This window comes from Bos indicus x Bos taurus, chromosome 11 (assembly GCF_003369695.1).
Source record: "Bos indicus x Bos taurus breed Angus x Brahman F1 hybrid chromosome 11, Bos_hybrid_MaternalHap_v2.0, whole genome shotgun sequence".
Classification (NCBI taxonomy): domain Eukaryota; kingdom Metazoa; phylum Chordata; class Mammalia; order Artiodactyla; family Bovidae; genus Bos; species Bos indicus x Bos taurus.
In genome coordinates this window covers 44029887-44054659 of record NC_040086.1, presented here as the reverse complement: position 1 = coordinate 44054659, position 24773 = coordinate 44029887, and the positions used below count along the sequence as shown (strand labels likewise).

At 52.3% G+C, this 24773-nt stretch overlaps 1 protein-coding gene across 3 annotated transcripts in view; it reads left to right on the top strand.

Annotated features, from left to right (window-relative positions):
* SH3RF3 (SH3 domain containing ring finger 3) overlaps positions 1-24773 on the top strand; it is a 161645-nt gene that overhangs the window by 126672 nt on the left and 10200 nt on the right. For all 3 annotated transcript variants that reach the window (XR_003513371.1, XM_027555405.1, XM_027555403.1), the window contains one exon: positions 6424-6734. Coding sequence is in view for 2 of the 3 variants with exons in the window: in XM_027555405.1 (XP_027411206.1) it covers positions 6424-6734 (311 nt within the window). In the remaining variant the exon portion in view is untranslated. The remainder of the gene's footprint in view (positions 1-6423; positions 6735-24773) is intronic.

Below are 24773 nucleotides of genomic sequence, written 5' to 3'. Positions count from 1 at the left end.
AGGAGGAATATAACCTGCCCATCTCATTTATGGAATGGAATAACAGCAGAATCAAAGAAATCGGCAAGCCAGAGCAGAACAACACTCTCTCGGTCCTCAATCACCATGGTAACCAGCATGGGTAACAGGCATGCTCTTCCATCTGTTTAATTCACGTGTGGGAGAGTGAGGCACAGGATGGTTTAATGGCATGCTGGGTGTGTTCCAGTCCAGGGCTGGTCCCCAACTCATGTGCCGCAGCCAGGATACAGGATGCCCCCATCATAGCGGTAATTAGGTATCTGGAGTCCCCACAGCATTTTCCACTTCCTTCTGTGTCTGGAAAGCAAGAACACACTCCTGACAGTGTGCACAGGCAGGGGATCGCTCACTGCAGTGACTGCCCCATCTCAGCAAACCCCAGCTCCGGCACCTGGGAGATCCTTGTTAGTGTCCTCAGACCAAACCACAGTCATGGACAAAGGCCTGGTTGCCTTGGCCGTGGTGCCCAGAGGGCAAGGGCCCCACATGGCCAATCATTTATCAGCAAAATGCACTGGGAGAGAGCTGGGTGCACGAGGGCTCTGCTGGGGTCTGGACCCATTTCTATCCCCCACCTTAGAGAGGAAGATGAGGAGACCCAGGTTACAGTGGAGTTTGAAAAGCACTGGGTGGAGGCTTGGGGGGTGTGAAGGTATAGGGAGCAGTGGGGGTGGACCCCCCTCGACCCCTCAGACCAAAAGGGAAGGAGGGGGTGACTGCGGAGGGGGCTGTGGACCATCTCCAGGAGGATGTGATGCTGCCTTGGTTCCTAAAGGACAGACAGAAGTACCCGAGTGGACCAAACAGATGGGGAATTCCGGCCACGAAGGCATGGAGATGAGCAGGACCACAGTTTGTGCTTAGAGTGATTCTGACTGTTTTAGTGTGACTGAGACAGAGGTGGGAAGGAGGAGCAGAGTGTTGGTGACAGTTTCTCTGCAGAGGCAAGGTGGACGTTAGGTCTAAAGCTCAGAGCAGAGCGTGCAATGGTGGAGCACGAGGGAGGCTCTGAGCCCCAGAGGGCAGGCGTGTTGGCGGCTGTGAGGCCTGTGACAAAGCTGAGGGGAGCAGATCGGGCTGTTTCTCTTCCACTGGGTCAAGGAACGTCAGTTTTTATTCTGTGGGCAGCAGGGCTCCTAAGAGGATTTAAAATAATAGATATAACCAGATTTTTATATGTAAGGAGAAAGCTAGATTTCTGCTTATGGCCAAGATAAAGCAATGAGGTCAGGATTTACCCTCCCACCGGAAACAACTGAAAAAAACAAGGAATATATAAAACAGTGGTTGTGAGACACTGGATACTAGAAGACCAAGGATGGTGATCCATGAGAGATGAGAACACAGAGGAAGGTCCTAGCTCACCTCCTGGGGAGAAGGCCAGGTGTCAGCACAGGGAGAGCACGGGGCCAGTCCAGAAGGCTCCCTGGGTGGGGGTATGGAGATGAGGGTCTGGATGACCGAGCTCCAGAGTGTGCAGTGTCCCTGGCTCAGGACACTGAGAACTGATGGGCAGGCATGTGAGGGACCATGTGGGCCAAGAGCACAAGGACTCTGCTGGGAAGTGCCTGTTCCCACCAGCCGGCTCCCAGGACACCAGCCACCGTGCAGAGGAGCTCACCTGGCTGGGGCAGCCGCACCCCGCCCACCTGTGTCTGATGGCAATAATGAAGCACCAGGCATGCAGAAGAGCAGGGAGAACACGCCCCACAGAGATGAGATCAACCAACCAGTCATCAAAGCTGACCCAGAACAAAGATGCTAAAAAAGATGTCATAATTGTATTTCATATGCTCAAAAAGGTAAGTAGAAACATGGAAGATACTTTAAAGACTGAAATCAAGCTTCTAAAAATAACTACACAGTGTGAGATCAAGAATACACACTGGATGGCATTAATGGCAGATTAGACATTGCTTAGAAAATAGTAGTGAACTTGAAGATCTAGCAGTAGAAACTATGAAACAAAGAGACAAGAGAATTTTTTAAAATGAACAGAGCATCAGTGAGCAGCAGGACAATTTCAAGTTGCCAAATATATTTTTAATTGAAGTCCCTAAAGTAAAGGAGACAAGGGTGGGACAGAAAAATGCGTTGAATAAATAATGACCAAAATTGTTCTAAATTTGATAAAAGCTGTAAACTCATGGATCAGTGACACTCAGGGACTCCCAAGCACAAGGAACATGAAGAAAACTACAACAAGGCAAAGTATGATCAAATTGTTCAAAATCTGTGATGAAGACAACCTTGAAAGTCGCAATAAAGAAAAGATACATAGTGTAGGAAAAAAATAAGGGCGACAGTAGATTTCTTGTCAGGAACACTACAAGTGAGAAGACAGTGGAAAACCTAACAAGTCCCGAAAGAAATGCATCTGTCAAGTTAGGATTCTACACCCAACAAATGTCTCTCATAAATGAAAGCAAAATAAAGAATTATTCAGACACAGTGAAGTTAAAAAGATGTCATCACACACCATGAAAAATGTCAAACAGTAGTCTTTAGAAAGAAGGAAAAACATACCAGGTGGAAACAGGCATCTACACAAAGGTTACAGAACACAAGGTCAACATACAAAAGTCAATTTTGTTTCTCTATGCCAGGAATGATTTTTGGAAATTGGCATTTTAAAAATGATACCAATTTTGATAGCATTAAAAACATAAATTACTTAGGATTAAATCTGATAAAAGATGAATAAGACTTGAACATTCCAAAATATTGCAAATTAAAGAAAGAAATTAAGGAAGTCTTAAATATTTACAGAGATATACTTTATTTAGGAGTAAGAAAACTTAATGTTGTCAAGGTGTTTATTCTCCAAAAACTGACCTATGGAGTCAGTGGAGTGCCAATCAAGATCTAACCCAATTTTTTGGTAGAACCTGATAATCTGCTACCTAGATTCATATAGGCATGCAGAGGACCTTGGTCAAAAAAACAAGTTGAAAGCTAACACTGATTTTAAGACACATTGTAAAGCCGCATTTCTTCACGCCAGGCTTCAACAGTATGTGCACTATGAACTTCCAGATGTTCAAGCTGGATTTAGAAAAGCCAGAAGAACCAGAGATCAAATTGCCAACATCTGTTGGATCATCGAAGAAGCAAAAGAGTTCCAGAAAAACATCTAACTCTGCTTTATTGACTATGCCAAAGCCTTTGACTATGTGGATCACAACAAACTGTGGAAAATTTTTCAAGAGATGGGAATACCAGACCACCTGACTTGCCTCCTGAGAAATCTGTATGCAGGTCAAGAAGCAAGTTAGAACTGGACGTGGAACAACGGACTGGTTCCAAATAGAAAAAGGAGTACATCAAGGCTGTATATTGTCACCCTGCTCTTTTAACTTATATGCAGAGTACATCATGAGAAATGCTGGACTGGATGAAGCATAAGCTGGAATCAAGATTGCCAGGAGAAATAGCAATAACCTCAAATACGCAGATGACACCACCCTTATGGCAGAAAGCAAAGAGGAGCTAAAGAGCCTCTTGATGAAAGTGAAAGAGGAGAGTGAAAAAGTTTGCTTAAAATTCAACATTCAGTAAAGATCATGGCATACAGTCCCATCACTTCATGGCAAATAGATGGGAGAACAATGGAAACAGCAACAGACTTTATTTGGGGGGGGCTACAAAATCACTGCAGATGGTGACTTCAGCCATGAAATTAAAAGACGCTTGCTCCTTGGAAGAAAAACTATGACCAACATAGACAGCATATTAAAAAGTAAAGACATTGCTTTGCCAACAAAGGTCCATCTAGTCAAAGCTATGGTTTTTCCAGTGGTCATGTGTGGATGTGAGAGTTGGACTATAAAGAAAGGTGAGTGCTGAAGAATTGATGCTTCTGAAATGTGGTGTTGGAGAAGACTCTTGAGAGTCCCTTTCCATCCTAAAGGAAATTAGTCCTGAATATTCATTGGAAGGACTGATGCTGAAACTGAAACTCCAATACTTTGGCCACCTGATATGAAGAGCCGACTCATGGGAAAAGACCCTGATGCTGGGAAAGATTGAAGGCAGGAGGAAAAGCAGATGACAGAGAATGACACTGACTCAATGGACATGAGTTTGAGTAAGCTCCGGGAGTTGGTGATAAACAGGGAAACCTTGTATTTTGCAGTCCATGGGGTCGCAAAGAGTCAGACACGACTGAGTGACTGAACTGAACTGGACTGATAAAGCCGCAGTCATCAGTGTGGTATTGGTGTGAAGACAAATGACTGGATCAATAAGTACTTTTTCTGAAAACATAAAAGTGTCCATTAATTTGATGAGAGAGGAGTCACAGTTGCTCTTGTCCAGATAACATGATGGAAGAATGGGGTGAGAAGCGGTATTTCTGGTATGGAAGTGAGTTGAGACTCCTGGAAGAATGAATCATGTGGGACTCCTGCCCCTTGTTCTGGACACAGAGAGCATGGTTAATTCTGATACTTCAAGAAGCCATTGTGTGGATGTAAACAAAGGGACACAAAAGAGTTGACGTGCTGGCCTCCTGGGCTCCGGGATGAAGCTGATGGTGTTGGCTGACTCTCACCTCCTGCAGAAGACCGACAGGCGGCCCCTTGAGGACGTCTAAGGACGAAGGCCATGCTGAGGGTGGTCAGTACTGAACCCCTTGCTGGGGGTGGTCAGTACTGAGCTCTTCTTGGGCATGCTCTGTACTGAGACCCCTCCTGGAGTAGGGGAGGGAATGGAGCTCCACCTGGACTTGGAGGTGAGTCTAGCTCTGGCCTGAGGGCGGGGTTAGCTACAGGAGGGGGCAGAATGACGGACAGGAGAAACTGAGTGCATGCCCTGGGCCTGGAGGCTGAGGGGTTGTGTCCAGACAGAGATGGCCCTGAAGTTGTGGACTTTCCAGCATCTGCTCCTCCATGTGACAGGACATGATGGCCTGAGAGTGAGGGAAGGACAGAGGTGACAATAAGCAGATCATCTTTCACTCACTTGCTTTCTGTAAAGCACCTACTGAACCCAGTCCTGGGAGGCGGAGTGGACCTGTGAGAGCCGGCAGGATTCAGGGGCCCAGAGTTACTGAGATGATGGGTTAGAGAAGTGGGGGGCAGACTGAGAGCAATGGCATGTCCACAGTCTTTCCTCCAGCAGCCCACATCTACTGTGGTGTCGCAGACCAGCAGGCTTAGGCGGTAACAGGCGCACATTTGGGTCCTGCCAGGCGGGCGACTGAGGGCCCATGGACTCTCACCCTCGTACCAGCTGTGGAGTGAGCCCCACCTCTCTTTGGAAATGTTCTTTTCTTCTCCAGTGCTTTAGTTCTGTGAAATCTGTACAGGTGTTTTAGCCGAGTTCTCTTTTCTCAGACACAAATATTCTGAAACAATTTTATTCAGCACTTACTATGTGCCAGGCATCATTCCAGCTGTTTGGAACATGTTAGTGAATGAAACATGAAGGTCCCACCATGCAGAGCTTACACTGGGGTAGGGAGGTGGATGGTGAGCGTTCATCGGTGATCATGGCTGGTGCTTAGCCAGCTCGACCACTGGGTATGGGAGCCAGGGGCTGGGCCGTAACTTCCAGTTCCAGGTGGAGACCGCCCAGCCACACTGTCCAGAGATCCCCTCACATTCAGTGGTGCCTGGTAACCCAGGGCCTCCCCAGGCTTCTTCCAGGCTCCTCCACAGTGTCCACTAAAAAAAATACGCACAACCTAAAAGCTGAGAGTTAGGTTTTATTCAGTAGGAATGTTAGGACTCGAGCCCAGGAGACAGCATCTCAGGTGACCCCAAGAGTGCTTTGAGGAGGTAGGGGAGGAGGCAGGCTACATACGAGTTTGCAGGGAGAGGCAGGTAATCTAAATATTAAAATATTACGGTTAATTAAGAGAAAACTATATCTCTCACATGAAGAGATTTAGTGATCCTCTATGTATGGGAAAATTCAAGCGTCCAGGCTTGCTGAAATCATTTCTTTCATATGCACATAGCTATCTGGGGCCAATCCTGCTTTCTTTATTGTTCACAAACTAATTCCTTGTTCACCGTCAAAGAAGGCGAAGGTAACGGTGTGGCCGCCTCTCACATCCCCCCAGCTCCTCAGTGCTTACAGGAGAGAAAGCAGCTGATGGCTTCCAAATAGCTGGCTTTGTTTCACCTGGGCTCAGAAATGTGCATTTGGAAAAGGCTGTTTACTGGTAGAGCTTAAAGTAGGAAACATTTCATTTCACTAGGGGCTTCAAGTCTAGAAGGGTTGAACAGGATGTTTGTAAAACCAGAGTATACTGGTTCATCACCGGCAGACAACTGCAGTTCAGACTGTAGGAACCTGGGAAGGGCCAAGGTGAGGAGGTCGGCAGAGGTGTGTGGGCAGGAGGGATTGCCGGCTGCAGAATGACCTTCCCCCGCCCTCTCCACCCCTCTCTCCTAGCTGCCCACCCGGCCCAGGTCCAGGGCCGGCCGACCGCCACGGTGTCGCCCCTGCGCACTCAGAACTCCCCGTCTCGCCTGCCCGCCGGCCTCAGGCCCCCCGCCTTGGGGTCCCCGCAGCACAGCCCCCAGCCAGTGACGCAGTGCCCCCGGCCAGCCATCCCGCTCGCCTCGGCAGCCTCAGCCGTCACCCCTCCCAACGTCAGCGCCGCCAACCTCAACGGGGAGGCCGGAGGGGGCCCCGCCAGTGGCCTGACCGCATCCAGCCCCACCAGCGCGGGAGGCAGACCAGATGAGAGGAAAAACGAGAAGGTAAGTGCCAAGTGGGTGGTCCTACTTCTTTGGCATCAGACACCATTTGGGGAGGGCTAGCCAAGCCCAGCGTGCTCATGTACATCAAAAAAAAAACCAAAAAAAACACCCCCTTCTCAAGACGCTTGAGTTCCTTCTGCGGGAAAGTCACGGTGAACTACTCGCTCTGCTGGGATTAGACACTTACTGCCAGGTGTCAGGACGTCTAATAACACGTCCACAGACCTCTCGTGCATGTGAGCAGTTGCCATCCTCCCCTCAGTGTTCTGTCCATGGGCAGCGCACACTAGGGCGGCGCAGGGCACAGGCCAGGCTCGGGTGCCGGCCTCCTCTTCGGTGGGGCTGGCCCTCAGCTCTTCCCCAGCAGTGAGGAAAGTGGGCTTATTTCAGAAAGAAACTGAGTCTGGGGAGCTGGCTTCAGTCACCATCAGCTAGCGGTCAGCTGAGCCAAGACGGGAGTCCAGATTTCTATGTCAGTGCCGCAGATGGAACTATAATTCAGACCACACGTGTAATTTGCAGTCTTCCTGTAGCCACATTGTGGAAAGTTAAAAATAAGATAAAAAGTGAAATTCATTTTAATGGTGTAATCTACTAGACCCAATATCCAAAAATGTTGTCATTTCAGCATGGGATCTGTATAAAAAAATCGTTGATGAGCCATTTTACCTTTCTTCACTTTTGGTCTTTCAGGGCAAGTGAGACGTGTCCAGTGGTCAGGCCACTGTGCTGCCCAGGCTGTGCTGGACGGTGGGCCCAATCCCCAGCAGGGGTCACTCCCTTTATTGGCCTCGCTGTCCAGGTGGCTTTTTCTCATGCTGTTGGCTCTGCTACAGCCTGGGGTGTTTTTTTTTTCTTTCTCTCTCTGGTGCACGCTTTTTAAAAATACTTATTCACATATTTGCGCTGCCCTTGTGGCTCAGATGGTAAAGAATTCTCCTGCAATGTGGAGAGAGTGGGAGACCTGAGTTCAGTCCCTGGGTTGAAAAGATTCCCCTGGAGAAGAGAATGGCTACTCACTCCAATATTCTGGCCTAGAGAATTCCTTGGACAGAGGAGCCTGGCAGGCTGCAGTCCATGGGGTCCCAAAGACTGGGATACAACCGAATGAGCTTTCACTTTAGGGGCTTCCCTTATGGCTCAGCTGGTAAAGAATCCACCTACAATATGGGAGACCTGGGTTCTCTCCAGGGAAGAGCCCCTGGAGAAGGGAAAGGCTACCCACTCCAGTATTCTGGCCTGGAGGATTCCATGGACTATACAATCCATGAGGTTGCAAAGAGTTGGACATGACTGAGCGATTTGCACTTCATTCACATATTTATGGCTTTGAGGGATCTTAGTTGCGGCACTCAGGATCTTCGATCTCCACTGTGGCATGTGGGAGGGATCTAGTTCCCTGACCAGGGATGGATCCCAGGCCCCCTGCATTGGGAGTGTGGAGTCTTATCCGCTGGACCACCAGGGAGGTCCCTGTGGATGATTTCAGACCCTTCAGTATGAAACCAGCTTTGATTTGAGCATGCCCCTCAAGTAGACAGCATGCTCTCTGGTCCCTTGGGGGCAACACCCGATCCAGATGGTGAGGCTGTCTGCCTAGACCCCAGAGGGTGGTGAGAACGGGGAGCAGAACGCCTGTCAGTCAGAGGAGGCCTCCTGGCAGCCTCAGCTGAGCAAAGGCCAAAGAAAGTAGCCAGCGGAAGCAGCCCAAGAGCCACTGGGAGGCCCCAGGTGGGAGAAGCATGGGGGTCAGATCTGACCAGGGGCGCTCACGTGCCCCGCTCCCCTGCATCCACTCCAAGGTTGACTGCTGGCTCCGGCCAGCACTGTCCGTGGCCCCAGCATGCTGAGGGTCCTTCTGATGACCCATGTTTGAAAGGACCCTCAGGAGTCACGAGACCAGCTTAGTGGATTTGGACCAATGTATTTTTAGATGGAACAGGACACGCAGCGGGTCGGCAGGCCCAGCACACAGGAGGGTCAGCATGTGTGGGGGTTGGTTGCTATTTGTGCTAAGTCCTGATTTAAAACTTACTTCAGAAACCTCAGAGCCCTGACTGACCCTGGAGGTGCCTCATGCATAGCGGGCATCTGGTGATGTTTGTTGATTGAAGAGAGTTGGAAAAACTGCCGGTAAAGTTCCCCCCGCATGACTTGTAGAAAATTCTTTACTTTATGGGCCAGAATAAAGTTAACTTTCCCCTGGTCGATGAGGGGTATTTCCTTGATGTTTCCCCTGGTATTTCCTTTTCACAGAGTAGTAGAGTCTGGGAACTGGAAAGAACTTCCCAAGATCTTCACATTAAACTGTTCATTCTTGATGACCCTCCTAGGTTCAGAGATGCTGAGGCACTTGCCTAGGATCACAGAGCACTGGCTGTGGGGCCAGGCTGAGCACTCTGGTCTCCAGGCTGTCTGGCCCTAGTCCACTGACTTGTGGTAGCCTCCCCTCCCCATGAGACCGTGACTGCTGATGTTTTTGGCTCGTGCAGGACTTGGAGGGCAAGAAGTCTAGGGTAACTGCTGGCAGGAGGTCCTGAGGTCAGCCCAGAAGAGGGGACTGTGAGCCTGGGGCATCTGCCTTCTGGTTGTACATGACTCAAATACAGCCAGAAGGGGTCCCATGAGAGTGAACCATCTGACCAAAACCACGCAGAAGGTGTGGCCTCCGTGGGCTAAGCCTTTGGGGGTGGGTTTGGGCTGATGGAGGCCAGTGGCTTTCCTGGTGGCTCAGACGTTAAAGCTTCTGCCTGCAATGTGGGAGACCAGGGTTCCATCCCTGGGTCAGAAGATCCTCTGGAGAAGGAAATGGCAACCCATTCCAATATTCTTGCCTATATAATCCCATGGACAGAGGAGCCTGGTAGGTTGTAGTCCATGGGGTCACAAAGAGTCGGACACGACTGAACGACTTCACATGGTTCCGTGGTTGGGCCAATGACCAGGGCAGAGCAGGTGGGCCTGCTTACTGTAGGGACCTCATGGTATAGGGACCAGTTTGCAGGTGAACTGTCCTTTATTAACCACAGCCCCGGATTAAAATTGTGTGTATATATGATGTGAGGGGGGCTTCCCTGGTAACTCAGCTGGTAAAGAATCCTCCTGCAATGTAGGAGACCCAGGTTCGATTCCTGGGTCGGGAAGATCCTCTGAGGGATAGGCTAGCCACTCCAATATTCTTCGGCTTCCCTGGTGGCTCAGATGGTAAAGAATCCGCCTGCAAAGCGGGAGACCTGGGTTCGATCCCTGGGTTGGGAGGAGGAGGGCACGGCAACCCACTCTAGTATTCTTGCCTAGAGAATCCCCATGGACAGAGGAGCCTGGCAGGCTACAGTCCATGAGGTCTCAAAGAGTTGAACAAAACTGAGCGACCAAGTACACCACACATGATGGGAGGGATACAATGACATGTTTAATGAAAACTCAGGAATGTACAATCTGAAGAAATCTTGAAGATGAGGCTTTTTTTTTTTTAGGAATTGTCCCTGGACTTTTTTTTTAAAGATTTTTTATTTTTGGCTGTGCTGGGTCTTCGTTGCTGCATGGGCTAGTTGCAGTGAATGGGGGCTTCTCTCTAGTTGTGGTGTGCAGGCTTCTCATTGCAGTGGCTTCTCTTGCGGCAGAGGACAGGCTCCAGGGTATTCAGGCTTCAGTGCTTGTGGCACGTGTGCTCAGTAGTTGCGATTCCCTGGCTCTAGAGCACAGGCTCCATGGTTGTGCACACAGGCTTAGTTGCTCTTGACGTGTAGAGTCTTCCCAGACCAGAGATGGAACATGAGTATCCTGCATTGGCAGGCAGATTCTTTACCACTGAGCCACCAAGGGAAGCCCCAAAGTTGAAGCTCTTAAACAACCAGGCACCTTTTCCTAAAGTGAAGAACCACTGGTTTGTGAATTTATTTCCCCCATTGGGCATCCATGCGCCAAGCAAGCCGCTGCCCGTGCTGTTTCTAAGATGTAGATTAGGAGGAGGGTTTTGTCGGCTCTGTAACCAGTGTATCGGTTGTTGCCAAAGTGTTTTCATTTTCAAGACAGGCCCTGGCTTTCTGTTCCAGTGCCCCTAGCCCTGCCAGCCCCACCAGCAGGACACGGGGAGGCATCCTGCAGACATCATACCCAGTGGGGGAGTGGACTGGGTCTGACCTCACCAGGACTGGCATCCCCTGCAGGCCCCAACATCACACTGACCTCTGCGGGGAGGATAGGCCCACACCTTGCTCTCGATCAGTGCTGCATCCCCAGTGGGGCTCAATTACGCAGGAAACTCACTGAGGACACAGCCCAGGAGGCACATTCTCAAGGGCTTCAGGAACCCTGTCCACCCCACGAATGAGTCGCTGAGGAGTCTGGTGGTCATCTGGCCCCTACGGGCCATGGAGACCTGCGTCCTCCCTGGGACATGCATGCTGGGCAGTCCTGCCTGCTGCGGTGCTGGAGTTGGTGCCCTGGCGGGCGGAGGGCCCTTTGCTGACTGCCCCAGGCCTCTGGAGGCCTCATGACCTCAGCCCTTCACCTTGGCTCCCTACAGCTGGACTGCTGGTGGGAGGAGGCGGGCTGGCGTGAGGCAGGTGAGTGGTCCTCGGGCAGACAGTGAGCCCATCCTGAAAGCACACATCCCCGCTGTCGGAACAGTGAGGCTTTACAGGCAACTTACTATTGGAGAGAACGTGCCATCAGAGCGTTCCTCCCCTGGTGACATGGGTAGGTTGTAGACCCTGAGTAGGACAGTCCAGGCCCCTCTGGTCTGTGGAGAGCTCAGAGGCAGCCTGGGACCTCCAGGGAGAGCCTGGCCAACCTCCAGGCCTCCCTCTGAGGCCCCTGGCCCTTGTCCTGGGCTGAGCCTCAGTCCACCAACTTCTGGGCCTCAGCTCTGTGTGGTGCTGGTGAGCTTTCAGGGCGTGATGCACACCTGTGGGGCCAAGGCCAGGCATCTGGTAACCCCCAGGAGTAAGGCCAGGCCTTGGTGCTCAGCCAGTGCCCATGCCCTCTCCTCGGGCCTGTTGGTCAGCTTCTCCTGCTGGGTGCCCAGGACATCAGGGTGGCGGGCAGGAGCCAAAACTACTTACTACACAGCGAGTGGAGCTTGAATTTGGAGAAGGAGGGCCCAGATGAATGGATGTGTGTGAAAGGGGTGGAGTCTCACATCACTGCCCCCGTAGGGGCTCCAGGGGCTTCCCCTGCTTGATTCCTGCATCAGTGAGGTAGCAGCATGGCATCTGCCACCATGGGGTTTGGAAGGAGGAAGTGCTCATTCGTGCTTTGTTGTTCCGTCACTCAGTCGTATCTGGCTCTTTGCAACCCCATGGACTGCAGCATATCAGGCCTCTCTGTCCTTCACTATCTCCCAGAGTTTGCTCAGATTCATGTCCATTGAGCCAGTGATGCCATCCAACCATCTCATCCTCTGTCGTCCCCTTCTCTTGCTTTTAATCTTTCCCAACATCAGGGTCTTTTCCCATGAGTCGGCTCTTCACATCAGGTAGCCTAAGTACTGGAGTTTCAGCTTCAGCATCGGTCCTTCCAATGAATATTCAGGGTTGATTTCCTTTAGAACTGACTGGCTTGATCTCCTTACATACATGCTTAGCATAGGTATTTGGACGAAAGTATTAGGAACCATTATTAGGTATCTGACAGTTCACTGAAGGCCAGATCCCATAAGAATCGTGGGTTAGATATAGATGCACAGCTTCTATTCCTGAGGCTCCTGAGGAAAGATTAAAAGGGGATTTGATTTTGCAGTTTCAGAAAAAGGACACCTAACGTTGCCAAACCAAGAGATGCTGCCTACTTGAAATGAACCTGGGCCGGTTGGCATTCTGTTTGTGAAACAGTACTTGTTCATCTCCACACTGGAGGCTCCATTTCCTGTGCCACCAAGAAACACGGGTGTAAAGGGGTTTTTAAGGTCTTAGTTTCACACCTGACATTTAGCCTGAAGGATGGATGACACCCAAGAAAACTATTCCAGTCAGAAGTTGGGTTTTTGCTGCAAAACATTAAACCAAAATTCATTTTTTCAGAGTGTTGAAGTTTTTTTTTTTTTTTTGGCTGTGCTGGGCCTTTGTTGCTTCGGGCTTTCTCTAGTTGCTGTGGGTGGGAGCTACTCTCCGTTGTGGTGCTCAGGCTTCTCGTTGTGGTGACTTCTCATTGCAGAGCATGGGCCTCTAGGTGTTCGGGCTTCAGTAGTTGTGGCAAATGGGCTTAATTGCCCCAGGGCATGTGGGATCCTTCCAGGCCAGGGATTGAACCTGTGTCCCTTGGATTGGCAGGCAGATTCTCAACCACTGGACCACAAGAGAAGTCCCCCAAATTCATTTTTAAAATAGCAATAAACTCTACAAATGGAAAAGAATTTGTGACTCCGTCTAGTCAAGTCTATGGTTTTTCCAGTGGTCATGTATGGATGTGAGAGTTGGCCTGTGAAGAAAGCTGAGCGCTAAAGAATTGATGCTTTTGAAGTGTGGTGTTGGAGAAGACTCTTGAGAGTCCCTTGGACTGCAAGGAGATCCAACCAGTCCATTCTGAAGGAGATCAGCCCTGGGATTTCTTTGGAAGGAATGCTGCTAAAGCTGAAACTCCAATACTTTGGCCACCTCATGCGAAGAGCTGACTCATTGGAAAAGACTCTGATGCTGGGAGGGATTGGGGGCAGGAGGAGAAGGGGACTACAGAGGATGAGATGGCTGGATGGCATCACTGACTGGATGGACGTGAGTCTGAGTGAACTCTGGGAGTTGGTGATGGACAGGGAGGCCTAGCGTGCTGCGATTCATGGGTCACAAAGAGTTGGACACAACTGAGCGACTGAACTGAACTGAACTGAAGTTTCCCAGGAGGGCAAATGTTACTGTAACTAATCAGGATGGCAGAGATTTGACACCTGAACATCCAGCGCAGCCAGGACAGCTGGCTGATGGTACAAAAGGTGGACATCCAAGTACATCCGAGTGGCCGTGGGCCATGGGCCCAAGAGATGCAACCTCAGCTAGAATTATCTGGTACAGAATTCCAGCCCAGCACTAGTGCTGTCTTCTGAGACCACTGTGTCCTCATCAGACGTGGGAGACTTTTTTTCCAGTCCTTCATGCCCAGGGAGTCTCAGCTGATGGAATCAGTTCAAGAGAAAAACTTGGGCACAGCCCATAAACCAAAGGTAGTGCCCACAGGAGACCGGGCCAGCAGGTGGCCCTCAGGAACTGCAGTGCCTTCCCGTCTTGTCACACACGCCATCGTGCGGGCAGCTGTGTGGAGGCAGGGGCAGCATCCCCACCTTGGGACAGGACAGGAGCTGTAGACCTGCACTTCCCTCCAGGGCGAGGTCACTGTGGGGGCAGGCTTGACCGTTACGGGCTCGTATTTCCTTCCGGGCCACATCTTAATAAATTACAAGACATGTTCGCCTGTGGCATGGGAATGAAGCACGTTCATCTTTTTAGAGGATTCACTCTCTTTCCAACCATATCTCAAGTAGAACTGATGGGTCAATTTAAAGAAAATGTTATCACTTCATGGTCTCTTTGTAAGACTAGCAGTTGCGGCTGCGTTTCTGGCTGCATCCACTGTCTTCTAATGTCTTTGCTTTTTATCACCTTAGACAAGTCCCGGAAATTTCTGTTTAATGCTAAGATGGGAAAAAGTGAAAAAGCTGGCTTAAAACTCAACATTCAGAAAACTAAGATCATGCCATCCAGTCCAATCACTTCATGGCAAATAGATGGGGAGACAATAGAAACACTGACAGACTTACTTTCTTGGGCTCCAGAATCACTGCGGTTGGTGATTGCCGCCATGAAATTAAAAGACGCTTTGCTCCTTGGAAGAAAAGCTATGACCAACCTAGACAGCGTATTAAAAAGCAGAGACATTTATTTGCTGACAAAGGTCTGTCTAGTTAAAGCTATGGTTTTTCCCGTAGTCATGTATGGGGGTGAGAGTTGGACCATAAAGAAGGGTGAGTGCCGAAGAATTGATGTTTTCGAACTATAGTGCTGGAGAAGACTCTTGAGAGTCCCTTGGACTGCAAGGAGATTAAACCAGTCAATCCTAAAGGAAATCAACTCTGAATATTCACTGGAAGGACTGATGCTGAAGCTGAAGCTCCAATATTTTGGCCACATGAGGCGAAGAGCTGACTAATTGGAAAAGATCCTAATTCTGGGAAAGATAGAAGCCAGGAGGAGAAGGGGGCGACAGAGGATGAGATAGTTGGATAGCATCACTGACTCAATGGACATGAGTTTGAGCAAGCTCCAGAAGATGGTGAAGAAAGCCTGGCGTGCTGCAGTCCATGGGGTCACAAAGAGTCGGACATGCCTGAGTGACCGAACAAAGATGGGAATAAGGTCTTCTGCTGATTACAAAAGCCTTTCTTCATTATTGGTTTGTTCAATCAGAGTTCCACAGAGAAGCAGAGTGAATAGAGAGAGGTACATTTATGCACCTCAGGGCCTGGGTTAATGCTCATCTGAGGGACTGGGTCCTGTGATGATCATGGAGGCTGGAAGCCGAAGACCTTGGTGCCGACAGGCTGAGAGAGGTTGGGGATCAAGATGCTATCTGGAGGCAGAAGGTCTTTCCCAGGAAACCTTGCTTGTTCCCTCGGCACGTGACCGCTGGCACCGGCCACCTGGCCATCAAGGCCCATGCTGCAAGGAGCTTGCTTTCCTGAGGCCCCAGCTTGTGGAGTTGACCACATCTGGACACACCTTCCCCACAGCATCCAGACGAGGGGCTGACCACTGGCCCCACAGCCTGGCCAACCTGCCACACAAAGCACCCATCATGGTGTACCCTGTTAGCTGGGCCCTGAGCCCAACTCTGACCCAGCCTCGTCTCTGAGTAAAGACAGCGAAGGGGCTTGCTTCTGCTGATGTGAGATCACTGTGCTGCGAGCCACTGGGATGAGCTAATCCCCACAGGGGGATGGCGAGTCCTCCATGATGTTCGTGTTTCTCCATGGTGTCTTGTAACTGCAAGCCCGAGGTGTAAAGTCAGCACTGCTGATGTTCTGTGATGAGGAATGGGAGAGTGAACAATCAACAGTATTTTATAGGTACACACACACGGCTGCATTCCTAACAGAACAAGGAAATCTCTGTGCCGACCACAGCCCTCGTGTCTGTAACTGCCTCTCCTACCACCCGCTCCGTTGCCCCTTTGCCTCCAGCGAGCAACTCAGCTGCCGTGGTTCTGATCTGGGGACTCAGGGCTCCATGCTGAAGGGTCTGGGCCATCAGCTGTCCTGCCTGGGTGGGCTGTTGTCATTTCCCAATGACCCTGAGCATAGGGCATGGTGACACTGAGATGCCCCAAGGGGTCTCCTGGATCCAGACTCACTGGATCTTCAAGAGGTCACTGCACCACTCTGTCAGGCTGCCTGCTTGTGGACAGTGAGGGGCAGGGTGAGACCAGTGAATTCCATGAACAGGGGCCCATTGTCATGCTTGATTTTTTTCCAGAAGCATTGCTATGTAGAGTATCGGAGTATCGTGATGCTGGGTAAGGTATTCCCTGAGTCCATAGACAGGAGTTTTGGCAGAAGCATTGTATGTGGGGAAGGAGCCATGAGTCCAGAATAAGTGACTCTTTCAGTGGGAACTAAAAGCTGCCCCATCTGCGGTAGAAGTAGTCCCTTTTAATCAGCCTGCCGCCAGGGGGCACTCATCGCCCAGAGGGCAGGGCGTATTGGGGGCTCAGTGCTGGTCTCTGGCAGACTGGGCAGTCGGCAGTGGCTGCAGCCAGGAAGCGCTGGTGGGAGGACACCTGTGATATTGAGCCCACACGTCACCTCTGTCCCTACCACCATGGTCACTTTGATAGGACTGGCTGGGGAGAGAGCTGACTGGTGGCCACAGGATGGGTCATGAGCCCCTCCTCGCTGAGGTCACCTTGGGAGCATACACACGGGACACAAGTTATGTTCGTGTTTTCTGCCCATTCAGAGAAGGCTGTCACGTGACATGAGAAAGCCACTTGTGTGGAAAACAAGGCTAGGGCTTATCTACAAGACCTGTGCCTGTTTTTATGTAGAAACCTTATTCCTTATTGAGTGTGTGGGGGGGGGGGGCAGGGGGGTGGGGGTGCCCATATTCCATGAAGATGAGAGGCAGAGCTAGTATTTATTTAAAGGGTTAGGCTGAGCAGAGAGCTCCCGGTCGCTGCTGGTGGGAATATTAGTAGAAGACGATACACATGCTCTGAAAGAGAGCCCAGTGGTTCCTAGAGACATGAACCCAGCCACTCAGTCCTGAAGGTCTTCCTAGGAGAGAGGGAATCTCATGCCCCATGGGCTCCAGAATGAGTGTGCAGAGCAGCTTCGTTTGTGACGACTCCTAGTATGACACAGCACAGAGGTCAGGCGGCTGTCGGGGGGACAGGCGTGTCTGGTGCATGGACCAGGGACAGCAGAGCAGTATAGGGAGGAGGTGCCGGGCCACACTGCAACAGAGCGTCATTAGAGCCAGGGCGGGAAAAGGACACAGACTCGTGACACCGTTTCTGTTGGTGGTTGTCACACCAGCCTGTCCGGGCAGTGAGCAAGCCCAGAACCGCTTCTGGTCAGTGGAGCAGAGCCCCCCTGGAGTGGAAAGACCCGTCTCGGCAGGCTGACAGCACCCCCACCAGAGGGTCCAGGGACCTAATCACAGAACGAAAATGAGCTTCCCTGCTCATCAGTGAAGGAGGAGTCTGATGGGGGGTCTGCAGGACCCAGAACCCGCGGCAGTGTGCCTCACACACTCACACCCCTACAGGGCCCCCTCCCCAGAGACTGACTCCCCCGTGACCAGAAATCCTGGCAGCACCTCATCAATCCTTGTTTTTCAGAACTCACCCTTTTCTTCACTGCATACCTGGGCTGCCCTCAGCCACCCGTGTGCTCTTTGATCCACTGACACAAGAATCTTTGTGGGCGCTTACTCGGCGGCGAGCCCTGGCTCGTGCCCGGGCTCAGAGCTGAGCAAGCGGGTGCTCCGTAGGGCGCCCTGGAACCCGGAGGCAGGGCCCATCGAGGGGCAGTAGGGAGACATGCAGGGGAGTTGCAGGCGGCTCCTCAGCCTCCTGTGCAGAGAAGCCTGCCTTCCAGCCAGAGAGACACTCGTAGTTTGTGAAGGACACTGGCACCTCCCTCCTCTGTGCCGATGGCAAGAAAACACTGCTGCTGAGGCGAGACTGGAGAACAACAAGGTCCATCCCAGGGAGAGATGTGGGCTTTGTGGCCCCCCTCTGTGCTGGTCTGAGTCTCTGCCCCAGGGCACACACTGGGAGAGGGTCCAGAGCCTCTGCTTTCGGCACTCCTAGTAGAAACAGCCCCAGGAGTCAAGTCGTGGAAGATAAACTCACCCACAACCCATAGGCAGCCCTCCCTGCCCTTTGGTGTAAGCAGCTCTAGTTAAGCCTTTCCCACATCCTCCTGCCAGGACTGCTCACGAGGTGGACTCTGAGGCCCTCCCTCCGTCTGCGAGGCAGCTGCCTCTTCCCTATTAGATCGGCAGCTCAGAGAGGAGCCACGAGGGGCTCCTGGTGACCTGAGTTCACTGGGGTCCTGACACCTCGAGTTCTTCCAAATTTCTGTCCTTTCCTAATCATTCTAATGTGATGATGACAAGCAGGCATGTGCATGTGGTGGCAGCTCTTTAGAGTTTAGGAGCAGAAGAGCCCAGTCAGGCCCTTCTCAGGGAGGAGCAGCCAGGCCAGGGTCTGGGATTTGCAGGGCTGAGGCCGACCACGCTGAGCTGGTGCCCAGGGGGTGTCACCTGACATTGCCTGCAAACAGCTGTGCTAAGAAGGACATGAGTCCAGGAAGACAACTCCGGTGTCCCTGAGAGCTGGCAGGGCTCGTTGTCAGTGCTAGTGGAAATAACAGCTTAGATCCCTACCTGAGCCTCCAAGATCCTGCATCCCGCTGACAGAGCCCCTCCAGTGTGGACAGCCCCTCCCCTGTGGTGACCGTCCTGCTGCCATTTTTCTGGTTGGATGAGGTAGTTTCTACCCATCTGTTTTGTTTAAAAAATTTTTCAGAAGTACCTGCACTTGGCACACCTGAGTAGATAAGGATGTGTTTGATCTTCCTTGTTCCATTCCAGAACTTCTGGAGGATACCAGGTTTTGCAGAGATTTCATCTGAATGCATTTCATTTAATCTAATATTTTGTGGTGGCCCCACACTTGTTCTACAGAAAACAAGCAGAAGCCTGTTGGAAACGTACTTTCAAGGCAAGCCCTCTGGCTCAGACACAGCCTAGAGCCAGAGGGCTGTTCTGGCTTCACGCCTCTGCCATCTGGCCTCTGGACTGACCTCCTCAGAAGCAATCTTAAAGACATTAATGTTGAGCTATAAATTCTGCCGAGTTAACAGGCCTTCCTGCATCAGGGTGAGAAGAGAAAGGAGCAGGTCAGAACGCTGAGTCCAGGGAAAGCTGTAATGCAGTGAAAGCTCAGCGTTTTAACCCTCCCTCATCTCACTGCGTTCTGCCCAGTGACTTCTTGCCTAGGGACAAGGGTACCGCCCAGAGGCCTGGTCTGGCCCCGATCCAGAGCCGGGCTCCTGTGGGAACTTCCCTGGTGCAGGCACCACTGCCCATGGGCCTGGGTTACAGCACAAATTCAACCAGTGGTCCATGTAGGGGAGGGGGTAAAAAATAGCATACAGAGGCTGAAGACCTGAAGGCATGCAAGTGGACAGAGTGGATGAGAGAGAAACAAGCTCTCCCAGAAAGGAATGCTCACCAAGGGCCAGGGATGGGCTGCGAGTAGAGCTGGAGGGAAGGGATAGAGGGACTGCGCTCCCAGGGAGAGGAGAGGGATGTGCACGCCCAGCCCAGCCCACCACCCCCTCCCCAACAGCCCCGCTGCCCAGAGAGAACCTGAGGGAGCCACTCTGGGAGGCCTTGGGACCCCACCTCTCACTGGGGCTTGCCCGCTGTCTCACCCGCGGACTGCTCTCTCCTGGGGTGTCTCCTGTTGGGGGAAGACGTTTCTCTCCCCTTCTGGGTCCTTCTGGCAGATTTAAGAACTAAATGAGGTGTATCAATAGGAGGATATCGAAGTTTAATAACACGTGTATGTGGGAGAGGCCCAGGAAAAGTGAATCACCAGAATGGGGGAGGCCTCACCTTGAACACCATCTCTGCTCAGGACACAGGAGGATGTTGGTGATGGTGGAGGGGGTGGGGTTCAGAACTCATAGAAGAGGAAAGAGTTTCACATGGAGATGGGAAAGCAGGTGCTTGCTGAATGCGGGACCAGGCAGCACCCTGGACACAGAGTGGCGTCTTAACAGACCGACCACAGGCTCTGCCCTGTATACACACCTAGCCTCACTGCCATCACCCAGGGAAGCCCCTTCTGGGAGCTGCCCTCTACCCACCTGCTCCTCGGCATTAGGGGAGGCTCCTCCTGAGTCTTCTGATTCTTAAAAAGAATCATAAACAGCTTATGGTATTTTATATATATATAAAATCATAAAAGGGCTGCCCTGGTAGCTGCTAAGTCACTTCAGTCGCATCCGACTCTGTGCAACCCCACAGACGGCAGCCCACCAGGCTCCCCCGTCCCTGGGATTCTCCAGGCAAGAACACTGGAGTGGGTTGCCATTTCCTTCTCCGATGCATGAAAGTGAAAAGTGAAAGTGAAGTTGCTCAGTCGTGTCCAACCCTCAGCGATCCCATGGACTGCAGCCTACCAGGCTGCTTCATCCATGGGGTTTTCCAGGCAAGAGTACTGGAGTGGGGTGCCATTGCCTTCTCTGTTCCCTGGTAGCTTAGATAGTAAAGAATCTGCCTGCAATGTGGGAGATCTGAGTTCAGTCCCTGGGTTGGGAAGATCCCCTGGGGAAGGTAACGGCTACCCACTCCAGTATTCTGGCCTGGAGAATTCCACAGACTGTATAGTCCACGGGGTCGCAAAGAGTCGAACATGACTGAACAACTTTCACTTTCACTTCACATGCCAGAGAGATGGGACTTGGGGCAGCACACACAGTCCCCTCACTCCTAACGACCGTCTGTGCAGCCCAATCCCACCAGCGCAGCCGCCCTTCTCCTGGGGGCACTGTGTCCCATCCCCCCAGAGCAGCCCGATTGTTTGGGTCAGTCCACAGAGATGCAGGAGATGCGGTCCTGGGTGGGGCGCCCCTGGATTTCTAGAGGAACCTTCTTTGCCTCTGTTTGGACTCATCACCTTAGATTTGGGGTGTGGCTCCCACTTGGGATGAATAAAGTGAGGCTGGCAGGATGGCAGTTTTCAGAGCCTGCGGGTGTTCAGAGACACAGGTCCAGAGGGGCTTGGCTGCCTAGAATATGTACTAGTCAACCCATGGATGCCAGACTCCCAGCCGCTCCTTGGGGTAGTGGGTGCGGGGCCCCTGGCCATTCAGAGTGGGGACCCAGCCTGGAAATTGCAGGACTTCCCAGAGCCCAGGAAGTACCTCAGTTCCGACCCATGAGGCCCTGCCCTCACTCGTGACTGAAGAACCCTGTGACCTTCCCAGGGCCCACCCAGCTGCCCCATTTCGGCACCAGGGAGGGCAGCACCCCTCCCCAAGTCCCTCTCCATGGCTCTCCAAGGGCTTCTGGGTCATTCTGTCTCCATCTCCTCATCCCCTGGGGAGACCCATGCAATGGAGTCATCAGCCCCCAGCTTCCCAGAGCTGCTCCAAGCTGATCACGTCAGCCCTCAGGTTGCAGAACCGAGGGTGGGGGTGATTGGGATGCAAGAGTAGCCCTGAGTGCAGAAGGCCGTCGCCAGCATCTGCCTCGGGCTGCTTTAGGGGAGGGACAGGCAGACGCCGGGAGCCTGACACCCGAGCAGTCCTGCGCTGTCAGCCAGGGGGCCTCGCCTCGTAGGACGTGGGGCAGCCGGTCAGAGCTTCACAGCCACCGCCTTTCACCTCGTCGTTTCTCAGCTGAATTAAACCATAGCTTCTTATCCCTGGTGAAGGGTGTGACCTGCTTTGAGAAGCTACCTGCGCCCAGCCTGGCAAGTCCAGTGGCTTCAGAGAACCCAGGAAGCACCTCTGTTCAGAGCCGTAAGGCCCTTCACAGCCCAGCAGGTGACACTCCTGTTGGGGAAAGACATTCAGGCCTTCTCCTTCCTGTTCTGGCTCTGCTCACAGCCCCTGCAGCTCAGCACAGGGAAGGGCCCCCCTCCGCCACACATGTCACCACAGCCTGTGGGAAGCACAGCGTCAACACTTGCATCCTGTGAGGACTGCTGTCAAAGAGACGAGGTCCTGGCACTGTTCCTCTGGCTGAGCGTGGCATTTCCATGCCCAGAGAGTGAGATGCAGCCGTGGAGAGACACCCGTGTGTCACTGGGTGGACTGGTGGCCTCAGAAAGAAGTCTCCAGCCTGCTCTGGTAACCATGGTGACGAGAGGGTGGTGGGGAGAGCAGGCAAATGTCTGGCATGTCTTATTTCATCTGGTCCCCAGGCAGCTCTCAGGAGCAGGGACTGTCGTCACCCCCACTTAACAGGTGAGGAAATGAGGCCCAGGGGCACCTGCTGGGAGGAGTGCCAGGTGGCATGGCCCTTGCCCTCACCCTCTCATGTTGGGCCCCAGCCTGGCTTTGCACCCTGGGGCCCTTGGGGCAGGCGCATGTGCACAGGCCTCCTGCCTTCGCGGAGCCCTGGCCACGGTGTCTCCTTCCCTGTGCTGGCCTTTGTGACACCACCTGGTGCAATGACAGCGTCCTGGGCTACACAGCAGAGGTGGGACCACCAGGGTCCAATCCCGAGTTCAGGGCCCTCACAGGGTGCTGACACCCCAGGGGTTCGGGCCACCCAGTCCTGGCCCTGGGAGGCTGTGACGGTGAGGAGTGGGAGACGTCAGCACTTGCTCGTCTGATGGGCCAGGGGGCACAGGGAGGTAACCCAGCCCCCCACCCAGACCTGCTGAGCTAGAGCTCAACATAGCACCCAGGTTTCCTGCTATGGAGGCTGCTAGCTGGTCCATATCACGCCATGGCCCTCACTGAACATGGGGTATCTCTGGGACAGCAAGGTACGCAGGACATTGTTGCAGTGTGTGGTTACCTGCAGTGCTGGGGGCCATGTGTGGGGGAGGCCCAAGGCTGGCAGGAGAAGGTGGGGTTCGGTCCCAGGAGCTCCAGGACCTGAGGCAGGTTTGGGCCGGGTCAGCCGTGGCCGTATGATTGTGCTCAGGACACTGGCTGGAGACCCGGTGGGTCAGCAAACACTGAGTAAGGCCCTGAGGTGCAAGGCAGTAACGCCTGGAGGGTGAAGGGAGAGCAAACTCCCCCACCCTCGCTCATCCTGCTCCAGCAGTTATGGAACAGGCAGTGTTGGGGTCAGAGAGTGGCTGGGATCCTGCATCCAGACTGCCAGCTCCCCTCCAATCCCACTGCCCCTGCCTCCAGCACCGCCCAGTGTCCACCAAGCGACTCCAGCCTCTCAACCAGGCCCCCGAGGAGCCATCCACCGTGTTGCTCTTCTCACAGGCCCCATGCTCCCCCCTCCCCACCTCCTGGCTTCTCACCTGGACCTGCCCAGTTGGCTGGCAACCAGCCCAGCTTTCAGGCCACCCCAACCCCACTCCTCCAAAACCACCTCCCTTCCCATCCACGGAACAACAGAAGTTCTCTCCGGTACATCATGTCTAGAATCCTGCATGCGGAGCAACTTTTACAAGTTTTGCTTTCATTATGTTTCGTCTCAAATTAAGAAGAAACAACATTTGACATAATAAGTCAGAAAATATCAAAATGTGTAATAAAATGAATTATCACCGAGCCCCTCCTGCACCTGCTCTCCTGAGCCAACATCAGCCATCTGGGGGACTAGATCTGCGCTTCCCCGATGGCAGCGATGCCCCCAGGCCACTGAGGGTGGACTCAATCGGAACATGGTCCATGACCCTTGATCCATGACCCTAAACTCCTGTCTCAGCTCGTGGAAATGTCCTTTTGGGCACCTGGCAGAGTGCACGTGTGTGGCTCTGTCTGTGCCCTGTGCTCGGAGGTGGTGGGAAGAGCCTGCCCTACCCACAAGTGCGTTTGGTTCTGCAGGTTGAGGTTTTCCTAGGGGGTCGGGGCTGAGCCTTGCAGACCAAACTATGTACATATCAGTGCTGCCCACCACACCTGCCCAGCATCCAGTGTGTGCCCACCAGCAGCTTTAAATGTCCTGTGAACAGAACACAGGGTAAATCTGTGTGAGAGAAGTGGGGCCATCTAACCCCGTGGATTAATGAGGAAGATGTGGCACTCAGGTCTACTTCGTTTAATTAAATGAATTGACTCCCTAAAAAAATTAATGTCACATTTTATAAATCAAATTCTGTTCTCTTTGACTTCTTTTAATTTCAGAGATAATTTTCCATAATTTTAACTGACTTTTAATTGGCAGCAGTTCTTCATTTAAGCTTTAAATTTCTTTTTCCTTTGGCCAAGTTTTTGCATTAACGTTCTAAGGAACAAACCCTCTAGGGACAAAAGCTATCATTTTATTATTTTTAAGATGTTTTGCGGTTCTCCTGTAATGAATGTATATCTCTTTTATAATACTGGTTTCCGGGTGATTCTTTGCTAGTAGGCTACGGCTTTATCTCAGGTTGTGTGTGTGCGGTGTGTGTGAGTGCATGCGTGTTTGTCTTTCTAATGTTCCCCTGGGCTCTTCTCTGATGTGCTGACCCAGGTGTGGACCTCGACAGCCTGGCTCCACCTGTCCCTTTGCCTGCTGTGCCTGGCATGGCTGCCGTGCCCACTGAGCCCCTATCCTACGGTGTCCCTTGCCACCCAGTTGGCAGGTGCAGGTGGTGGGAGCCCGACACAGGGCTGGCAGCCCTACTGGTAGGCCTGGCGAGCTGCTCTACTGGGAAGGCTATGGCTTTGCCAAGAAACCTCCAAGAGGCCTTGCCCACTTGCCCTGGGCCTGTCCTAACTGTGTCTCCTTCGCCTTGATTTTACATGGAGCAGCAGCCAGAGCTCTGAGCTGGGTGAGACCTAGCAATGGGCACAGTCAGACCTCACCAGGGATCGAGAGACCCTCCCCCTGGTCGCTGGCAGGTCTCATGCAGGCC